This window comes from Apteryx mantelli, chromosome 22 (assembly GCF_036417845.1).
Source record: "Apteryx mantelli isolate bAptMan1 chromosome 22, bAptMan1.hap1, whole genome shotgun sequence".
Classification (NCBI taxonomy): domain Eukaryota; kingdom Metazoa; phylum Chordata; class Aves; order Apterygiformes; family Apterygidae; genus Apteryx; species Apteryx mantelli.
Window position 1 is genome coordinate 3,589,767 of NC_089999.1, and position 22,898 is coordinate 3,612,664.

The 22,898-nt window shown below is 44.9% G+C and overlaps 1 protein-coding gene across 1 annotated transcript in view; it reads right to left on the reverse strand.

The window, feature by feature from the left end:
* GALNT17 (polypeptide N-acetylgalactosaminyltransferase 17) overlaps nt 1-22,898 on the reverse strand; it is a 213,746-nt gene that overhangs the window by 114,084 nt on the left and 76,764 nt on the right. The window contains exons 3-5 of the mRNA XM_067309687.1: nt 22,429-22,595; nt 12,752-12,926; nt 9,766-9,963 (exon numbers count right to left, since the gene is read on the reverse strand). Of these exons, the coding sequence (XP_067165788.1) occupies nt 9,766-9,963; nt 12,752-12,926; nt 22,429-22,595 (540 nt within the window). The remainder of the gene's footprint in view (nt 1-9,765; nt 9,964-12,751; nt 12,927-22,428; nt 22,596-22,898) is intronic.

The window sequence follows — 22,898 nt, forward strand, 5'->3', positions numbered from 1 at the left end:
TCAGAAGAACAGTGGCTGCTCCTGGCCTTGCTTGCCACCCACACGGACACTGGGCACCTGCAAATGCCACAGATGGACTAAATGAGCATGCTGAGCTCAGACTGCAGCCTTCGGCTCTGTGCCTGCAAATCACGTGTTTAGTGGACAAGCCCCATATGTTTTGCCCATTAAACATGTGATGGGCAAATCTTCTCTTTGCACCCAGGTGTACATGCTTTACAAGCACAGCTGAAGTATTTAGAGATTTAACTCAAGAAGATTTAATTTAGACTATCCAACAGAGCAGCATTTCAGTGCCCTGGGCAAAGCTAGAGTAGGAGAGTTTATAAAAGCCTCCAATGTTCCCAAGTGGAGGCAGCTTGGAGCTTTCAGGCATCAGACACTTAATGCTCCAATTGATGGATATGAAAATAAGGATCTATTTTTCCTTTAATTTAAACCATGCCTATTTATGCTCCACTGACTGAAAAGGACAGCGAATTAAAGTGCACATGAAAGAAAATCATAGCCCTCAGCACCAGCTCTCAAACACTCTTTTAAGTCTGTTTGATGAAGGGCTGCTATATTTTGTCACCAAGTGCAATCGAATCGATTATCACTTCTTTGTTTTGAACACCCACCTCCAAAGTCATTAAATACTTGCTTCTTAATGGGAATAGATTGGTTTTAGCCAATAAGTCACTTGCGTGCCATCTGCCAAAGAAAAAAGAAATTCAAAGACCCAAATTCCCCCAACTCCTCCCTGCAAAATTCCCCCTCGGTTTAGATTTCGAAAAATAAAAGACATTTGTCTAATCCATCAGCTGCAGCTTCCTCCTAGGGGAAGTGTGAACAGACCACAGAAAAGGCTTCATTTGGCTTTGACTTGCAAAACCACTTCATGGACCACTTTGAAACAATCCAGGCAGCAGGACGAGAGCTCTGCATATTGGTGTTGCCCCAGATTGTTTTGTTTTTATTCATAAGATTACTCCAGTGAAAGCAGGCTGACTGAGGCTTAATTTTACTAGCAATTGTTAAATAATTCAATCCCCATCTTTTCTGCCTGTTTAATGCCGCTGAAAAATCAAAACCCTTTACAAATGAAAGGCCAAATCCTGTTTATTCTTTCATTTTTCTAAAGCAACTTTGACATCAGTAAAGGCTGTTTTTATGACTAGGGCTCAGATTAAAAGTTCTGTTGGTGCAAGTTTTTTTTTTTTTTGTCGCCATTTTTAAATCAGGAGAAGCTTTTTTATTTTTTAAATCAAAACGGTCTTATGTAAAACTTGAAAAATACAGAGGCAAATTCTTCCAGTAGAGCCAGCCTTCTTTCTTTACGGAAAGGAATTATATAAACATTTTATTCCAATAAACTATGATGCCCTTCAGGAAGGTGGATTTGCTTTCTGCACTCTCCACTAACCTCGTGAAGGTGCAAACCCTGAGGTTAACTGTCTCAGGCCCAGTTTTAAAGGTTCTTTAGGAAAAGTCCCTGCTGGCTTTGGTGCTCAAAGAAAGACTTGAAGATTTACCTGCAAGAGGCCTGCAGTTTAGCAAAGAGCAGCGTTTCTATGAAAGCGAGCCCACGCTTGCAGCTGTCTACCTAAAGAGCGCACAGATGTTGCCTTTTTGATGGTCACTTGGCCAAACTGGCCACGCACAAGCCCATTCTCGTCTCTGCACCGCGACACTTTGGCGTCTAAGATGACAACGTTTTCCACGATGCTCCGAAGCCGTAGAAGCATTGATCTTTTCTTCCCAAAGCTTTCCTCCGATTTACAAAAAAAACCCCACACATGGCCTGTTCCTAAGCCTTGGTGGTTGGTGGGAATCCTTCCATTGGTTTCAGTGGCCTTTGGATGAGCCTCACAGCTCTCGGATGCAGCCAGCATTCGCAATCACAAGGACAGTCTTACGGAAATGAAAAATCTTTTGAAACAAGACACAGCACAAAACCCACATGGACATAGCTAGTCATCACCTGGACTACCATTAACCGCCTACATATGCTTAAATCTCAGACATACCCTCAGCAGAGGCTTTATAGACCTTCAGGCAATGACACAAGTCTTGTAAACCAGACAGTATACAAACTTCTCTCATGCTTTGCATTAAGTTATGTAGCATTAAAATTACCAGATGTAGCATTCATCATAAAAAGGCATGACACAGGCAATCCGAGCCTTGAACTGTCCAAAGCCCACAGCAAGCTTCTTACACCCCAGGGAATCTCTATGAAGCTTAGGAGCTTAAAAGCAGCCCTCTAGCAAGCAAAAGCCACTTTGTATAACTGCTTGGGGTTGACTTCTCCTTGATACAAAGTCACATTTAAAATTAAAATAAGGAAAGTCAATTAAATATTTTTCCTTTTTGCCTAGAACTGTCACAGCAAAACTTTTGACTAAAAGGCAGACACAAACAGAGAACTGAAAAGGTTCCTTGCAAAGTACTTTTGAAGCTGGTAAAACACTAATGATCGTAATTTAATCCAGAGACGGATGAGACAGTTTACTGAAAGCAAGACTCTGACCTAAAGCTTCCCTCTCCCAGAGTCTGAACCCAAACAAGGCTGCCCCATATTAAATAATGATAAAAAAAATCCCTGCATTTCTTCTTTTGTTAGTTTGGTTTCAGAGGCCTCTGTTCTGATTTATGGCAGTTGGGAGCGACCGAACTTCAATTTTAAGACCAACATATTTGGAAGCACCGGTCTCCAGCAGTCACCCAAAGGACGGCTTGGTCTTGATTTGTTCAGAAGTCTACAGGAGAAGATGCTTTTGCCAGAAGCACTAATAAAATGAGGCCCAGGGTAGTACGTCCACATTGCTCCCAAGTCTGGCCCAATCTGCTCAGATTTTTGCTGTTCATGTGATAGTGGGATCCTGACCTCCTGGGCACGCTGCAAGAAACAGGGTTCGCCAGGGAACCAAACTTTGGGAAACAAAGCTTCTGGATAGTCAACACAAAGCTTCATTTTCTTTGAGCTGCTAATGAAAGGGTGTTTTAGAGGCAGGGACGGATTGCCATCATCATTAACTTATCTTTGTGTATTTTTGATTAAAATTCTACACGAATCCATTAAAGAGCTCCATAAGTGCTCAGCAGCTGTAGTGACATTCACAAACTTACAATCCCTATAAGCAAACACCTGCACAAAGCACCTCCTCAGACTTCCAGGTGAGGTTTCCCTTACAGCTCCATGTCTGGCTCCTATGAAAATCAGCCTTCCCTTTGACTTCAGAAGCAGCCGAGCCAGAAAAGCAAGAGCATCTTACAACTCTATTTATACAGAAACAGGAATCTCACTGCTGCTCATAGATTCTAATTAAAGTCAGGAAGCACTAATTTTAAAAAATATTCAGTGGTCCGTACAAACAGTTTTCTAGGGAATTTGAGTTTTTTTTTTTTTTCAAAACAAACAAGCCAAAAAAACAGTAAATAATCCTTGAAATTCTGCCTGGTCTTTGCAATGTTGTCTACGTTTAATGAACTACAACATCTCAGAGTTGCTGCATGCCTTCTGATAGAACTGCCACACTGAATACTCGAATGATGGTGAAAATATTTGCAGTAGTTTCAGCAGGCTTGCCTGCAGCTGTCTACTGAGGGTTTGATACAGTGCCGTAACGGCACGCTAATCCCTGCAAAAGTGAGGATGCAAAAGAGAAAAAAGTTGCCCTACACCTGAAAATTCACTTGCATCAATACTGCAGGACACTAGAGGTTATTCCAGAGAATTTTTTTTAGTTCTGTGGTCATTTCAAGGTTTGTGTGTATCCTGGACTGTAACAGTTGCCTGCAGGAAGTCTCAACTGTTAGGCTGACAGAGGGAAGAACCCACCAATAAATGAAAATCGAGAAAACACAATGGTTTGGGGTTTTTGAAAGCTGTCACGTGATGACGGCTGCTGGAAGCATAAGAAAAAAAAAGATCTGGCAATCCAGAATCTTATAGCCTGACCCAACATAACACCAGGCCAACAGAGGGATTTCATTCATAATTTTATACCTGAGCCTACATAATAAGAAAGCAGCTATATCTCAGAAACAACTAACCTTTCTCTGCGTTTCACCTGCCCCCAAGGCAAATGTGTCCATGTCCAGGGCAAAAAGATTATTCACTTGCTCCGACGCTATGTTGCTGAGATAGCTAATAGCTTCTGAAATAGTAATAATAATAAAAAAACATAATGGGAAGTCTACAAATAAATCCTTACAGCCTCACTGTGAGCAAAATGGACAGTGACAAAAGTGGGAGACCTCACCATCATTTGCAGTCTATGAATTGAGGAATAGTTTATTACAAACACTGCAAGAATTTTGTTAAGCAATAGAACCTTTTTGCTGCTCGCGTGTTACATTTCATAACCTCAAAACCCTCAGTTTTTTCCATCTTGACCTCTGCATCATTTATACAAGAGGGATAAGAGTTCTCCCTTTCATAAGTATGTTGCAAGAGCAAATTCATTAGTATTTGTGAGGCTAAGATAACAGGTAATTGGGTGAGTTAATTCAAATTATTTTAATCTTTAGAAAAAAAAAATCCACCAGCCTTTCTATTTTTACAAACCATAACTCTCAAAAGCGATTTCCTACTCACAGTGAACTTAATACTAATTAAATGAGCCTTTGTCTTCCAATACCAATAAAGATTAAGCCCTACATAAAACAACTGCAACAAAACCCCATCCAAAGTCCAATTTAACCTGCTCGCTGGTTCACAGCTGGTGCACAGCTGGCACTCTGCACACTTTTTGCTGGAAAAAGGCCTGTTCATCATCTCCAAGTCACCCTAGGTCTTCACCTTCACCCTAAGGGGCATTTCGCTAACTAGCTGAAGCTGCTCAACGGTGCTTTTGCCTATTGGACTGAACCGATCCACTCAGCCGAGCGTGGAAAATACCAAACGGAGGCCAGGAAATCTATTATAGCCATTTGGGAACAGCAGAGTCACAATGCTGCCAATGGACCCGCCAAGCAAGCGGCAAAGATTGAAGCATCTCATCTCCCCGGAGGGTTACGTGACATACGGTCACCAGGAAAGCATGGTGACCCCAAGCTCCACGCTCAGGTAAGTGTCCCTCTTCCTCATGGCTGCTTAATAGGCACTATCCGCTTGCTTGGCTTCTTGAAGAGGCACAGATTCAAGAGTGCATTTAATTGTTTTCGCAAATCAGACCCCCAGAGCTGTCAATATCTTGTATGTGTAATTATAAATCTTGTACATGTAATTATAAATCACAAGTCTTGCGGGTGAAACGCGATCAGCATGCCTGGCCATAAATCTTCCAGATATCAGCAGTTTCTCCAAAGCTGCCTTTTGACAAAACCTGATGCGGCATGAACCTGAAGAGCCAGGCAGAAGAAAGTGCTAGCGTTGGGACTAGCAGCCCACTTGTGCCGCAGCAGAGAAGGGAACCCACACACCAAGAACCCCCCCCCCCCAAAAAAAAAATCACACTTCCAGGTGTGAAATGAATCATTCTTCAAGGCCATGGTAAAGCAGATTCAAGCTCTGGAATACTCCCTTTCCTGCACTTGAACTGCATTTCCAAAGGACCTTTTGTTGTACTTCCCACAGAAAGCATCAGCTTTGCTTCGTTCTTCTTTGAGACCCAAGTTTTCTGGACTCTCAGTAAACTGATCAATGCTATATGATGAGTAACAAAGGACTGGATAAATCCTGCCTACATCTGCTAGTGCAAAGTACGTCCAGATATTTTGGCACACGTATTCATTTATATACACACACATCTACGCTATCTGGATTAGGAAATCAGAAAAACTCCATGGGAGCTCGTTTTGATGAAGTTAAGGATCTATATTATGAATGTTTCTTATGTCACTTACTGTCTTCCCTCTTCTGAGACTTCTAATTTAGATATGATACGTTACTCTGTAATCACAATTTTATCTTCTGGGAAGAGCTAGTCAGAGGAACTCCTGAGCCTGGCAAGGAAAGTCTGAAGCATCTGCCTGCATCACTCAGTGCTAAGAACAAGGGTATCTTTTTGCATCAAATTTTTAAATATTAATGGAAAAAACATGAAAGACGACTTTTATGGAATCCATGTATTACACCAGCATCCCTCCTAGTCATTAAGGGAGACCATTTTCTTGTGGGGATATTATTGGATAAAGCAGGAGCCTGGAGCCAGATTGAGACTGGGCCATATTTTAGATGAGTTTCAAGCCATCGGCTGTCTTTGCCTGGGATAATTATATCTTGTGAATTATCCATGAGGGAAAATCGTCTCCAAACGTATTCCCACAGCTGTCTGTCTCCAGTCTCTGCAGCTGAATATTTGGTAGGTCCTGATGCACAGAGGCTTGCAAGCATGCTAGAGCATCCCCCACATAGACACAGATCAATGAGGGGGACTTTTCTCGGGGCTGTCATAATCCCAGTGCACCAACAGTATAAAACCAAATAAGGAATGAACTGCCTTACTTCTCTCCCAATTTTTTATCCTAAAAGGTCACTAAAATCTAATGTACCTTTGTATATTATAATTCAAGAAATTTCCTCTAATTCCATGCATAATTACACAGAGTACTGCACTGGTATCCCTTTCATGCAAATATTGTTGTGAAATGCATAGTTCCACAGCCTCATATGACAAAGAAAATAACTGCAGTCATTTATTTCTGGTCTGTATATGGTTATGCAACGTAATGGAAAAAGACAGTATTTTTCATTAGCTTTTTGTTGTGGACACTACCCATTTATCTTTCTCATAATCCTTCCCCGAGCGCCTGTTAACAATGTTATTTTAGTAAGTCATTTAATTATTTAATATCACTGTGAGGCTACTGTGTCTGCTATAGAAGCCCATTCCCAGAGAGTTTTCTGAAGGCATCACCCTTCCATCCATGCTTGCTTTAACCCCTGAACCCTGACTTCCGCACACCATGGCCTGGAGCAGCAGTGTCCACATTATCGCCACCTCTGATGAAGCCAGAGCAGATAACCATAACGTGCATCCCGTGTTACAGCCAGGCAAGTCTCTCCGATTCCTACTTCGTTGCTGGTTAAACTTAGCTCAGCAGACGAGCAGGCAGACCCCAAGACTGTAGGGTCTCCCAAACCTGATGGGCCTCATGGGACACCAGCTACTCTAACGTCATCCCTCCAAAAGAGGGAGCAACAGGGGCACCACAGGTATCCCAGAACAGACTGGCAAATCTCTCTCACCTCCCAGCTTGTAACAGTTTGCAATCTGTTTAATGCAGAAATGTGACTCAATATCTCTTCATATTTTACCATTCATAGATTTTAAAGATCAAAAAAAGCACCATAACAACCATACGACCTTCTGCTGAACAGAGGCCAAAGAACCTCATGTGATGCCTCCATGGCCAACACATTATTTCTATAGCAGCAGATGAGAAGTACATAAAGCAGCAATCACTTGCTCAAAGCTTAACGCTATCCGCTGGCTTGCAAAGTCAAACCAAGCAAAAAAGAGTGGTGCTAGTTCTGGACGTTTGTGCAAGTGTCCAGCAGCTGTGTGACCCCATTTACATTCCTTAGCAGCTGCCTTTGATAACAAGATCCACATCTGGGAAGCCAGGGCCAAAGCCAGGACCTCCAATCTGCCCCTTCCACTGTATCTGCATCGCCGAAGAGGAAGCTTTTACCTGCATCTCTCCATTAACGCCTAAGCTACTAGCAGCTTAGAAAGTCCTGCCTCCACACAAATTTCCTCTACTGTATATGCTTTTCCTCTGTAAATCATACAGGACTACAACATATTTGTAAGCAATAGTAAGATCTCAAAGAAACAGAATCTGAAACCAAGCTGGAACAGAGAAGTCTGTTCTCATCTTGCCCATTTTTAGAAGCAGTGTGAGAGTTGTTCAGCAGGCCCAGAAGAGCCCCGCTGAGCATCTGCTCCAGCCAATGTGCAAGCGAACATCTGCACTTCCAACCCACGGAGAAGGCAAGCGCCACAGCGAGACGAGAGCGCAGAGCAGCTCGGTGCCTCCTCTCTGCCTCCCTTCACCTGCACTGACAAGGCACCGCAGCCCACCCAAGCCAGTTCAAAGGACCCCCATCTTTGCGTGCCTGCACACACATTCAGGTTGTGTCCGATTTGCCTTTGAAATCTGCCCCCCGTCTCTTCCTTTAACACCGGCTCCATACTTGTGCCACCTCTGCAGCTTTGAACATTCTCTCTTTGCTCTTTTTCATATCTATTATCATACCACCACCACTCTCACTGCTTTAACACATCCATCTCTGCAACTAAATCACAGTTGGCTTTTGCCTATGTCCTCCTTCGCTAAGGTCCTGAACTCACCATCCCCTCTCTTCCCGGCTATCTGACCCTTACATGTCCTTCGGCTCTCCATAGCTCTCCTCCTCCCTCCTCAGTTGCTCACTCTTTTGGCCATTTTTTCTTCCCCTCTCATCTGCTCTGTCATTAAACGCCGGCTTCTTCTACAAACAAGTTTGCAATTCCAGATCTGTCTGTGCCCCAGCTTGCTTCCCTTAACTGTTCCCCCCACAAAAAAGCCTGTAACACATTGAAACCAAAATGAAAATCAGGTTCACAGAGGAGAGCACACCAGAAGGTCAAGACACACATCTAAATGCTATACTTGAGTGGGTTCAGTTTCATCAGTGCTTTTTGCCTGCCAGTTTTTGACCACAGCAAGCTCCTGGAGCGATGTCTCCGCTCGCAGCCATAGGGAGCATCCTGTAGACCCAAAGCTTGCCCATTTCTCCCAACTACAGCTTTTTAGCTTAATAAAGGAGACTGCCTCTCCCTGCAATAACTCCCTGATTTACACATCCACAGGCTGAGAAAGGCTCCTCTTAGAGACCATCCACTTTCATGATCCTCCAGAGCTGCCAGTTTGACTACTGGGAAGTCATGCTGCCCTAGGGATTGCCACTGCAGCCGCACTGCTAACACATCACTTGAAAAGGCTTTTGAACTCCTCAGCTTCACCTTTGTATACCCCAGGCATTCATCCACTCCTTTAACCACCCCAGCGACTTGCATTTGGTTAAAAATAGCTGTCTATCCCTCAAAGGCTTGATGCCTGTCCAGCAGAAACCATCAGTTCCTCCACTAATAGCTCTATATGACACCTGGAGCAAGGAAGCGAAGCCCAGAGGAATAAAAAGGCTGCTGTATAAATGGGAATAGATCTAGCATCAGCTTCCAGGGATTAAAGCATTGACCAAAGCACAGATATGTTGATTTAGATCAGGTTTACATTTGTATAGCTGCACCTGTTACATGCCTGGGAGCAAGTTCTCCCCATATTAACCGAGTTAAGAGTAATATATTCCATTCGCCTGACTGGAAAAGCCTTCTTGATCAGAGCATCACTTCGAATATTTAGGGGCTATCAAGAGAACGTGACTGGACTTCTCGCACAAAGCAACTCCAGTCACCCCACCTCCACTGTGATATTCTTCCTTCTATGCTCTGTCCAAACCAGCCTGTCCCACGTCTAAAATCTTCGAGGAAGGGGGCAACGTTGCAGAGCTCACTGACCACGTAAGTGCAAGTGTTCGAACAAGTTAAGATACATTTTTACAGCAAGTTTCCACTAAAAGGAAATACATTTTTGCTCAAGAAAACCCAGCAGCACACCTTGTGAATATATACTTTAGTTCATTATACAAGAATCAGTGTCTCATTTCTGACGACTTGCAAAAATTTAACGCCATCATTAAAGCAAAGCAACTTTGTCATATACAGTTAAACAGACAACAGTGCAATTCTACGCAATTCTCATTCCTCCCTAATGTTTCGGCAGACGTACCTGATGGGCAGCGAGGGGTCGCCAGCATCCCACCAGTCCTTGGGGGGGCTGATGTACATGCACCACAGCTCCCAGCTGTACCCGTGGGCAGAGTTCTCGTAACGCTGCACCTCAAAGTTGTCCTGCTTGATGTTGTCTATTGAGGGAAGAATGACCCTCCGGCGATTCTCCTGAATGCGCGAAAGTACTGGCTCAGCCCTAAAGGGCAAAAAGAAGCAGAGGGCAGGAAGAGACCATTAATTTCTCCGTCACACAGATGGATGTTGCAGCTTTCCTACAGCTCATGCATTTAACTGAGGATAAAAAAAAGCAAGCGTTTTTGTCACTGTTTCGTAACAGAAGGGAATACCATGGACCCAGTCTCTGCTCTCATCCACAAGTGGCATCACTGTCTTTAGACATACATGGTAAAACCCACCCAGAGGAGCTAAGTGACTGTCACAAGGTTCCTCACGGACTCAGCAAGGGACTCCAGATTGCAATGCATCGGCCCTGCTCTTGTCGTTCCATCTGCCCCTGCTTTTATCAGCGTGGAAAGCACACGTAGGGACAAAGAATTTACACTGCTGAGTTTAAAAGGTCATTTCTCAAAGGCTTGCAAAGCTTGCTCAGCCACCATGGAGATGCAGCAAGAGGTTTCAGTGCTTCCGCTTCACGGAATTTCCCGCCTGGACACATCATTGCGTGGAGCTACTATCAACTAGGCTACAGGGACAGTCACTATATAGAGAGCTTAGACAGCCACAGCCCCACGTGTTTGGGGAGCTTTAGGGCTCTCCTGCACATCTGACTTTTCCTATGCAAAATTCATGGACCAGCTGAGACTATCAGTGCAAGCAAAGAACTATTTTCCACAAACTCAGACATTAAGCTATGGAAATGAATGAAAGCCTCTGAAATTGGAACTTATCTTTTCCTGCAGAGCTAGTACACCATGTTTTCACTGGTATGCTGGTTTAAAAAGCACCATTAAATATTAATTCCATATTATTAACTTTTTAATTCAAAAAATTTCCATGTTTTCAAACTGAGCTTTCCTGAGATCTTTACTAAGACAACAAAGAAATCCGACAGTACATTAATTAAGAGCTAATTTTGCAGCATGAGCCAACTATACAGTCAGGCATAGAGAAGGTACATAACGACCACCTGGTGACTCTTCCCATACAAGAGCTATGGGCCATCAAATAAAATGGGTAGGCAGAGGGCTCAAGGACAGACAAAAAGAGTCAGCCCTTTACACAGCAGGCAGTTAAGCTGTGGAGCTCCTCACCAAAGGATGCTGTGAATGTTAAAAGTTTATGCAAGCTCAATGGGAGATAAAAGCTCACGATGAATGCAAGGAGGGTTGTTGAGTATGTAGAAGCCAAGTCTGTCTCACATCTGCAAATAGTCAGAGGCCAGTAGAGTACTCCAAAGAAGCATCATACATGCTAGTATGATACTTAGGCATTTTCCCAGGCTTTTGGTTGTTGCTAGTGATATAACAGCAGACTAGATATGCCCTTGGTTTGCCACAGCATGGCTGCTCTTAGGTACCTCTACCGCACACAGACAGTGATCTTGTGCAAAACTCAGATGTGCATCTACAGGGTTCACAAGTTCTTGTGCTTTCATGCACAGATGGACATCCTACATGAAAATGCAATCCACACTTTGCTGGGGAAACACAGGAAGCCTGGCTTGAAAACTTCCCTTCTCCAAAACAGGCCACGACAAGTGTGGTTTTTGTTTGAACTGTGATCTACTTAGCTTGAGCTTTCCTCAAGTCCAAAAAATAATCCTGGGTGAAACAGGGCAAATTCTTGAAAGTAGGACTACTATCTGAAGGATCTTTTCTTTCACAGAATCACAGTTCAAGGATCCATGTATGGACATTATAGCTCCAAAATTCAGCTCTAGGACTCCTGTTCAGACCCAGTCAAACATGTTCATAGCAGCAGGTCAGCCTCACCCCGAGAGCGCAGGAGCCACTGATCAGCCAGGGCTCAGCCTGCCAACACAAGGAGCCACTTCCGCTCTTGAGGCCTTCAGAGAAAGCAGAGGGTACATAATAGAGGGAGTCAAGCCCATGCTGCAGAAAAGCTCACTTTCTATCTCCAGAAAGCTGTTGCAACAGTTCAGTAAACTGTAGATTCTTATGCATATGAATAAAACCAGGTGTGAAGACCTAATGACCTGAAGAGAGGAACATTTAGCCAGGAATACAGATATCAACATAAGAAACAGCCTTCTAAGTACACCCTTCAGCTGCATTATTGTTATGAAGACGACAATAACTGTCCAGAATTCTTCCTTTGCAGGATTCTTCCTTGAGGATGTTTTTCTCTGTTCAAATCACATACAGGACAGACTCTTCTACCCCCAGTTTTCTAAACATGAAGCATTTTCTTTTCACATTTGGTTGGGGGGTGGGGGAACCACTCTCAGAACCTTCTCGTGATCAAGACTCAGAAGCTTAAAACGCAAACTAAAATGCTTTGAATCTCTGAAAAAAGTCCTTATGAAACACCTTTCACTGTTTCTGAACCTTTGCTCTTATTCTTAGCTGCAGAACAAACAAATCAGTCTAAAACACAAGCCTTCCCCAGTGGGATCCAGCTGCAAAGGGCAAAAAAGCAGGAAAGACTTTGTCTTTCAATCCCTCGTCTGATTTTTTTTTTTTTTTAACTTCCAGAAATTACTCGGGGCTAATGAAGTGGAAAATTAACACAAAAACACAAACGAAGCGTGTGTCTCGGGGGGGGGGGGCGGGGGGGTTGCATAAAAGGAGGGAGCAGAATGATTACAGAGAAGAAGGGCAAGGAAAGATTTTCCTTGTATCGTGCCACCATATCTCACTGGGGGCAATCTGGTACAGAAGAAAGGTAGGATTACTAATCCAGTGGACTTGCTTCCAGAGATCTCCTTACAAAATTTTGGACTAGTCCGTGTTTCTCACACATACTCTAACAACATGATGACACCTCGAGGTTCAGCAACCTACCAGCCAGCAGTGAACTCCACATGGGCATCAAAGAATCCAGTGATCTGGCCAGTGGCAGCTTTCCAGCCTTCGATACGAGCTCGGATAAGGCCTTCCCTCTTCTGGTTGCGTACCACCTTCACAAGTCCCGGGTATCGTTTATTGACATATTCTTCCAGGGGCGCCTTCAGCTCATCTAGAGAAGAAGGACCAGAGAACCCATTGAGAATGAGCAACAGTTTTCACCTAAAATCAGCCCATTTTATTGATGGATAATAACATAACTTACTGGAACCACACATCTCTTGACACCCTTGGGAGGGATACAGTCACCTGCAACCCATTTAGGTTGAATCAATGCTAATTTGCAAAACAGCAGTTTTACAGACCTGATGGTGGACTGACCACAACCCTTTTAGAAGAAATTCAAGGTTGCCAATAACCTTCTATGTGACTAAGGAGCCCAAATGTCATCTTCAGAAGTGAGGGGCAGCAAGAGGCCAGCTAGATCCCCTTGAAATACCTGGGTGTAGGTATTTCAACCAGTACACTACATCTCTGATCAGGGATTTTAACTGCCACAGGACTGAATAGATTGCTAGCAATGCTGCAAAAGCCATCTGAAGTAATTTAAACTACACCAAACTGTGTATATTAGCTTCACTATCCTTTTTACCCAGCCTCACTACTATGGTCTTAGCATTTGCTGCATGTTTTCCAAGCACTGCCACTAACTAGAAAAGTTGAAATTCCCCCTGCTTTTATGACAGCATGAAAGAGATTTTGGCGGTATTCAGAAGATCCTCATATCACGTATCTTCTACTTACTGGGAACTGCAGATCATTTAATTATGTTGTCTAAGCCTGTGCATGTGCTACTGCTGAGAACATAACGGATCTGTCAGCCTGCAGTCATTACCGGTATTGAATGTTTGAGTACTTACAAGTTATCTATTGAGTATAAATGATACATAGGATTTTGAACACAGAAGCATACGAAAGGTTGGAGTAAGTAGTAAACACCAGTACGTTTTTCAAAAACTTGGAAAAGCTCCAGAAGCTTGAGTCCCTATTTTGAGAACGTAGGTCTTTGAATCGCAGAAGCAGAAAGGAAGCCCCATGAGAAGAATGTCTCCTGGGAACCCTCCAAGTTAGGCACACGACAAGGAGCAGCCTCTCCTGCAGCATCTGAACAACTCTACCTTAAGGTCCAGCTGCAGCCTGCATGCAGGAACAAAAACTTGTGCACATATAAATTGTACTGAAACCTTGAGATTCTCAGACTAGGGTTCAGTCTGGGTTAATAACGCTGAAAACCACGCAGGGTAGGGGCAGCATAATATACTCACCTGTCCTGTGCACCCTACTGAATTTCTGCTGAACAGCTGGAAACGCTACGCCAGGCACTGCACAAAAAGCTAACGAAAAATTCTGCTTTCAACCAAACGTGCCATGCCATAAAGGCTATGCAGCCTTGTAGAAAGCCATCGGTTTCCCATTAGCAACCTGGCATTTTGTGCCTAGCTGTTCCAGCACTTTGCCAGAAACCTCGGTCCTTTTAATTCCTAGTGTTTCAGTTAAACACACTGAGATCTACTGCTAACATCAGGAAAGTAGTTCCTGGAGAACGCATTTCATTCCTACGAGGCTCAAGGACTCCTGGAAATGCAGGTAAGGTCAATGCCCCCAGATGGAAGACTACTATCTGTCATACATACTCCCCCTCCAGGGGAAAAAACAAACAAAAAAACCCCCTCAAAAACAAAAAAACCCCACACCATTACTATAATTCACAGGGTAGAACACTTAAGACTTATGAGCAACAAAGTCAGTTCCTAGCTGGACAAAACATAGCAATGGAGAACAAAAGAGTAAAAAGCAAGTCCCATCTGCTGGGCTTAGCCAGATAAATCACCAAAGGAAATGGGATTATCTATTCCCTCTCCTTCCACGCCTTCTTCCAAACACAGAAAACACGCTTTCCTCAGACTGCCTTTCTGGGATTGTTCCTCTCACATATCAATTTCCCTAAAGTCTTCTCTCTCTTTTATGCTGAAGTGGGAATAAAAAGAATAAAGCAAATGAGCCCCTTCCTCAATTCAGAGCATCTGCATCGCATACATACATAACTCAGCAGCTTCCATTTCACGCTGAGCCACTCACAGAAAACCAGTATTCTATGGAGACAACATCCCTTGAGTGCTTTCAAGGAGACAGAGACACAGATTTTTTGACAGATAAAACCCCACAAGTAGAGTAGCTGCGTTTCATGTGCTTTTGTCAGGAGGCAAATCATTAAGGCTGCAGACCATGGAATTACAGCCTAGACCAAACAATTAAAACAACTTTCAAATTGGAGTTTTAAGCTTCGCAGTTGAAGGAAAGCAGAAGAACGGGTAAAACGATCGTGGGAATTGACTGAATACAGCTCTAGTGAAACAGGAAAGAAGAGTAACTTAATTCCGCAAGTTTAGCGAAGGGTAAAGCCCGAGAGACAAATTCCTATCCGAATCGGATTGTGCAACAGGCACAAAATCCAAGGGGAAGAGCAGCCGCGTCCTCCTTTTTTCCAAAAAAGGAAGCTGGATGCCAACAGGGAAAGAATTGCTCTGCCAAGAGCACAAAGCGACCGAGGCCATGTCCCTGGGGACCAGGCAGAGGAGAGGACCTGGCTTTGCTTGCGTTTCTTCTGTCGTTCAAAGTGGCCACGTCCCAGGGCCTGTGACATGACGGTCCTTCAGCTCAACCGGGGCAGCACTCATGCGTTTGCTCTTAGCCCAGCCCATGGGCAAATTAAGGCTGTATTATCTTAAGATCAGCGTCATTTTAGCCTGGCTTCCCGTCATCACTCAACCAGTCGCGTGCACAGAGAAACGGTCCAAGAGACGAAAGCACTGAACAGGCATGGGAGACATGGTCCCAAGTCCTCTCTCTGCTAACAAATTGCTGTGCTTTGCTACCCTCCCACTCTAGGTCAGGCCAGAGCACAGGCAGCTCGGGTGGGAATCACCTTTTGTTACGTGCCTGGGCAGTCCCTAGCGGAGGGGATGCTTGCACATGGGTATTCAACTTTGCCAGAAAGCCAAGGTTTTGATCTGGTTTGAAGCTCTGCGGGAGGAAGGCACAGTGCAGGCTGAGCCCGAGGCAAGCAGTGTCACGAGATAACGGGCTCAGCGCTCAACCCAGAGCTCAGCCAGCAGACACAGCGACGGGGTGGGCTTTGCATTTCGTTTCTCAGCCCATCCAGAAGTCAGGGTCTAGTCCATCTGGAAAATCCAGCACGCGGTATCAAAGGTGAAATCCCGGTTGCTGGGAACGCTCTGCAAAATTCCCACTTGTATATTGAGCAAGCCTTGGCCCTGTTCTCCTCCCCTTCGCAACACCGTGGAAGGGGGCACCGGGGTTAGCAGTCTGCACCCAACAATCTCATGTGAGCAGCGGGACCGACGTGGCCGGGTCCAACAGCATCAGCGGCCACCCTCCAGCTCCTCCGTCCGCGCAGACGCTGCGGGACCTGAAGCGCTCTTCTGCCTCCACGTGAACTCCGGTGCACGGTGAATCAGAACGTGCTCTCAAACCTGATCTTAATCCAAGTCACTTGAAGTGATTCCTAATTTTACCCTGTGTTTTCCTTTACTCAGCAGTCACTTCAGCGAGCGCCATTAGCATAACAGAAAAACAACTTGACGCTGCTCTGACGCGGCATTGTCAGAGCAGGTAGCTGCAGGCTGCGGAGCGGAGAGCTGTTGCATTAAGATCAGTAGCAGCAAATCTTTTCTTCTCATATAAACTTAAGAAAGGTTTCATCCACAGCTGTTGTATTTTTGCAACATGTTCCAGAGCTGTATTATTTAGGAAGGCTGGGAGGTCTGAAATAGCATGCCAGAAATTACATGACTTCTGCAAAGGGACACAAGCAAATACCCTCGCTTAAGGAAGCTGGCTTTCACAAACTGGCAACCTTGCCTTTGGATCTGCTGTTTTCAGGAGTTCACGCATTCTAGAGCGGAGGAGAAGGCATCATGAGATTAGGATAACTTGCTGCCATTCTCCTCGCTACTGCCTTGCGCAGTGTAATAGCAATGATTTTGCCCCTTTAGCTCAGGGCTGAAAGTTAGAAGAATTCAATGAGGTCCACCAGATACTGAGTAGATGACAATTTTTGCATGATATCCATCCCAGAGTCCCTAAACTGAAACTCCGAAAGCAAAGCAACAACAAAAAGCCAGGAGCCAAGATGGGAGTAGAGCTGAGGCTTCACAGCTTACCCAGCTTTCCTAACCAGAGGACCATGTATCTGGCCTATTCACTTCTGAGGTATCTGAAGATCTACATGGGCTACGTGATCAGTAATTTGATCCAAACTAAGCACTGCAATGGATTTTAGATACTCCTTTTCCTTCTGCATCCTATGGCACTTTCCCCCCACACACACCTTTTTGAACAGGCCTAGCTGGACCATCCTTTAGAGTACACCCACATCATTCCTAAATCACCTTTATTAAGGAGGCAATCAATATTTGCACATGGAGGTATTTCTGAACGTGTGGCATTTGCCAGTCCAGAAGCCACTTCCAGGAAAGACTTACAGAGAGAAACCCTACTGAAAATGCCAGCAGGTTCAACTTCAGTGGTCTCTCTTGGTCTCCATCTGTCTGTACTGATCTTTAGCGAAGGGTGAGCCCAAGGAACTAGAATCCAATAGACCTGTTGCTCTATTAAGAAAACCCAACTGCCAGCTGCAATGACTTATGTTACCCATTGCAAACTAGATTTTGTCACCTACATGAGCATGTTTGGGAAACAGGCCTGCCAGAGACATTGAACTACCTGACGCCAGTACAGGTAACACGGTAATGGATGTTAGCCCAGAAGCAACCACAGGAACATTCATTGCCCAGTCTTCCATACTGCAAATCCTGCCCAAATCTCCCCAAATCCTGTCAGCAGTTTAAGTCCCCAGAACTAAAGGTGAGAGCTACCACTCACCACTGAAAGAAAGGAGCAAAGAGCAACAGCACTGGAGAAGCTCAAGGAAACACCAACAGCTGAAATATTATCATACAACAATGTCAAGGTGGTCCTAGGAGTGGACCACACCTCATCTACATCTCTAAAGAAAACACAGTAGTGTTTGCCAGTTGGTACCGGTGGGAAAAGCCTTCAGACCCTGAGGCTGTTATCAGGACCACTGAGCGTTAGAGGGGGACACACCAGTCAGGAGGCTGTGAGCACTCCAGTGCCATGGGGGCCACCAGCACACCCATCTGCCTGGCATCTCTTCCGTCACTCTCATCTGGTTGAAACACCAAATTAATCATGGTTGGATTTTCTGCAGCAGTAACCCCCAAGAAATGACTTCAACAGGCAATAAATGAATGAGAGAATTTTTCCTGTGAGACTCAGAGCCAAGTGGGTCTCCAAAAGCTTTTGATGTTTACTTGCAAATATTTAGGAGGAAACTCTGAAAAGGGGAGCAGGTGCATAAACCAACTCTAATATAAGGTTACAGGCAGAGCTGGTCCCATTAGGTGCGTTCTGCTTCAAGTCTTGCATTCACCTGGTTCAGCAAAACCCAAAGTAAGAGAGACAACCAAGCGAGGTTTGCTGTTCTCTGCACCTCGGTAGGGCCGGAAGAACTCTGACCTGAAAACAAGTGGGGCAGCACTAGGTCAGCTGCGTTCAAGCAGCTCATCTTTAGTCTGAGGAACTGGAATAACGAGGCACTCGGGTTGGACGGATGCCTAAGAAGGGCCAAGATATGACTCAGCTTCTCGCAAGTCTGTTCAAACCTTGCTCTAAACACGCACACAGAAAACGTGAGAGTCAGCTCCCGAGAGAAGGTACAAGAACCACTGCTGTCGCTGCTGAAATGAGTTGCAGAAGAAAGCAATATATCTAGTCACAGCTAATACGATACACCAAGGTAAATTACAACCAGTAGCGTGTATCACTGAATGTAGCCAGCTAATTTAAGTAGTCTTTTATCTGAAAGCTTTCTTCTGTACTGGGAGGTTTTCTTTTCAAAGAGATATTATCCCAGATTAAAACCACTAGAAGACAGACGGCGAAAAAGCAGGTGATGATTAAGCAACAGAGTCAGACAAAGCGTGCGACTGCAAGATAACGTAACATCTTGGGGGCATACTGCTGTATTCCTCCAACAACCTAGGCAACACGTTATCACTCAGAAACACAACCTGCGCCCTGTCTTTGTAATTATACCCTTGCAACAGCAAACACAAACAAAAGCAGATGACAAAAAAAGTCTTTACAAGGTATAATGTGTATCTCAAGGGGGAAGAGGGGTTCAGACTACAACCCCCCAAAGCTTTTTACTTCAGGGAGGGATTTTTTTCCCCCCCACTACAATATATTCATATCTATTATCTATTTACAGCTCAGCTATGAAGAATCAGAATGACCATGTTATTAACTGTTAATATCTCGTTGCATATTTTTACGTTTTGCAGGTTTGTATATCAGATTACAACAAAACTGCGAGCACTGTGCTGCAGAGGAAAGCCTACCGAGGCTTTAGAAGCAGCTTGTGCTAGTCCAGAACCACAAAACACCAAAAGGTTTTGCTCCCACCTGTGTGACTAATTGGTGATGTACCTGAAGGGCAGACAAACCGGCGGTGCTGAGCACACGTTTCCTACCTGCACTGCTGGAACGAATTTTAAAACATGAAGTTGACTCGGAAATTCCAGGGTCTTCGAATACTTGTTTTGGGAACATGTTCTATTCTTAAATAACTGATACATATCCCTAGCCAATATTTCCTCTTCACGTTCGTGTATGCGAGTGCTCCCAGGCAAGAACTACATAGAAACAGCACACTCCACAGTGTGTAGCCCAGGACCCGACCTTTTCACGGGTCATTGGTGATTTTACCTAGCACTGCTTCTGGGGACCCACCTGGGGTTTCTTTAATGCACCTGCTGGTTTTGAGGAAGTTCTGAGTCCCTGCTCTCTGAAGGTCAACCTTCCTCCTGGTGTATAAAACCGAGCATCCGGAGGCTTTGAAGAATCAGGCTACAGCTACAAAGCCATACACCCAAATAAATAATCTCGCAGATATACACAGCCCCTCGCAAACAGGCTATGCTAATTCCTCATCTTGTTCAGTCGCAGCCACTGAAGGCACACACCCACGCAGCTCCATCCTCTGCTCGGCACCAGCGTGTCTCCAGAATTCATCTTTAAATCTCAGAGCTCAGGAGAATCTATTTTCCTGTAATTATTTTCCTGTAGTAATCAAATCCACTTATTACAGCTACTTTGTTTGTAATATCCAGAGCATCAACTGCAAGATGTTGCTATTGCTGCTCACAATTACTTCCTACTGTTAATGTGAACTATAAGACAACATTATTGCCATTAATAATTCTTTCACGTCATTGAGGCTCCTTGACTACGCCGCGGGTGAACGCACAGGTCCCAGGGATGTGTATTGGTTTGTATCATTTCTTTTACAAGAGAAAACCAGATTGCTGCATGCTTGGGAGGAGCTCTCCATAACATCTGCCAAGCTACCTCATCATCTTCCTTCAATCCCTCCTTAAAAATCTCATTTGTCATGTCTACAAAGACTCAAAAGCCGCACTGTTCACATTATTAACTAACCCTACTGGCTAATAGCATCTCCTTGGTCCCTTGCAGTGTTGCCTACACCAGCTCTCCTTTTACTTCTGCATCACAAGGTTTCTGAGGACAGACCCACCTCAGTGTTCAGGTTTTGTATGACCCTTAGCACAACCCCGGACCATTTCTAGGTGGGTACTACAAGGCACTTGGGCACGAACCAGAAAGCTTGGCCAGCCCAGGCAAAACAGGCACAAAAAAATGAACCGCCACAGCTGGAAACGCTTGAGCATGCTACCAAGCTTTGGCCCACCTCCCTTCACTGCCACTGCTGCCATCCAGCCTCCAGCCGCCCCACCAAAGCCCACCAGCACCATCCTCTTCACGGCCAATGCCAGGGAAGACGGTGCCTTGCCATCTGGCAGCAGACAAAGGAAGAGGTTTCATTTTGCATTCTCACCGCCAGCTGCAGTCTCAGCTTATTCGGGGTGGGGGGAAGGCTTTTTGAAAGGATTTCTTCCATTGTCCTACGCCTTTCGTAAGCATCTCCAGAGTACTCGATACAATATCAGCCTCAGTGCTGCATCTCGAATGGCTGGCGGAGGCTGTTTGGAAACGTATTTCTTCGTACACAGCAGTGAGCAGAGAAGCTCAGTAATTACCACCGGTGGCTTTTCTTTAAAAGCATGTTCTCCTCTTCGCTCCGTTGATACTGAACTTGGAGAAGCAGCATTTCATGTTGGTATTTCTAACCACCTAAGCAAGGGGCAATACCAACAACTGCAAACACGGATCATCCGCACTTTTCCTTCGCTAGCGAAAGAGTTCCAGCTCTGAAATCCCAGGGATTCACCAGTGCACATCATCCCAGCTTTTGCTAGCTTCAGTAGAGCTGCACTGACTTCCATCAGCTGAGGAGCTGGCCTCCTGTTCCTTTTATTGGTAATTATAATTCATCAGCTTTCTATGGTGCTCATTACTGTGGCACTCGAGTGCTTATTTTTACAGCCTTGAGTTGCTTACTGTTTTTCATCTCATCGTCACCAGAAGAGCAACCTCTCAGACTTGCCTTGGAATAGCCAGAAAAAGAAACGAGCTCTCCTCTTCCTGCACCCTCTCCGTCTCCCCTCCTGATCACAAGATACACACCCTGGGTCTATTATTCTTTTTAATAACATTACAGTATGCCATATAAATGAAAAAGGCATTAATCAAAGTAATTTAACCTTCTGCTCGTCTTCAGGAAGATTTTACCTATTCCGTATGTTATATGACGTGACCCAACTGTACATTGGAAAAACAAATCTGGGAAGAACCGAGTCTGAAAACACTTCCACATGGAACTTCAGCCCCTCGCATGCGTGCATTACCAAAAGAAAGGAAGGTGTTTTGAGAGCAGGCAAAAACAGGCTGAATTCAAAGAAGTGCATGCGGAACGTGGGAAACCTACATCCTGTGCCAAATTTTGTCATAGCTTGACTCGTGCTGGCCAGGTACATTTGTTTCCTCCTCTTCCTCTTTGCTTTTCTTTCTTACATCAAAAACATAATATGAGAGCAAGGAGGGTCTGTTCTTTATTACTACAGGGTCCCAGCCATTTACAAAGTTTGGGACTTTATTTTCCAGATGGGGAAACTGAGGTACGCCCAGAGAAAACATCTTGCTGAAAGCCACTGCAAGGGGCCAGAACAGGAACAGATCACTAGACTTCAAGGTCTTGCTCATCATCTCTCTACAACGACCAAAATGACATCATTAAAACCAGGGCTACAGCTGAAGCCGGAACTTCTAGATGCTATAGAAGAGAGAAATGTAAGAATGCACTCTGCTTTCCGCTAGCCTTCTAGTTTTTAACTACACTTTCAATCAACAGTTATTTCAGATTTTAACTTTGGTATGATCCTGTTGCTTTTATGCTACAGAAGCTGGAGAAACAGGGCAGGGTGAGGACTGGTGTGCAGGCCAGCACATCCTCCACATCTGACCACACGCCACGTGGCAGCATCACCACTCCCAAAGGGAGCGCAACTTGTCAACGAGATTCTACGCTCCTGGGAAGACAAGCACGCTCCTGATGCCTGGGAGAGCCAAGATCCCCCCGCGCCGCTTACCTTCATCGCTGTTGTCGTCCACAAGGATGATCTCCTTCAGGAGGTGAGCGGGCGTATGATTCACAGCGCTGTGCACCGATCGCAGAATAACTGACAGCGCCTCATTCACAAAGATGAAGATGATGGAGATCTGCGGTAGGTCCTTGGCGTATTTCAGCTCTTTGCACCTGTAGCCCAGCGGGCAGAGAGAGACACAGGGTTAGGAGAGCATGCACAGGACCACGGCTGCGCTCAGATGGGCACGTGTTTGATGCACCGCCCAGAACCACAGCTGATGCCCCACAGCTTTGCACAACCACCTATTTCAGCTGCCCTCGCATCACTTTGGCAGTATTGCCTAGGAAGGGCCAGCGGCGCCCCAGAACATCCTACGTGCATCTGCACTCATATAACGAAACGCAGGCCTCCAGAGCAACACCTACAACAAAAGTCTCTGGCTTCACCATTCAAAGCAAAACTCCACATTCCCT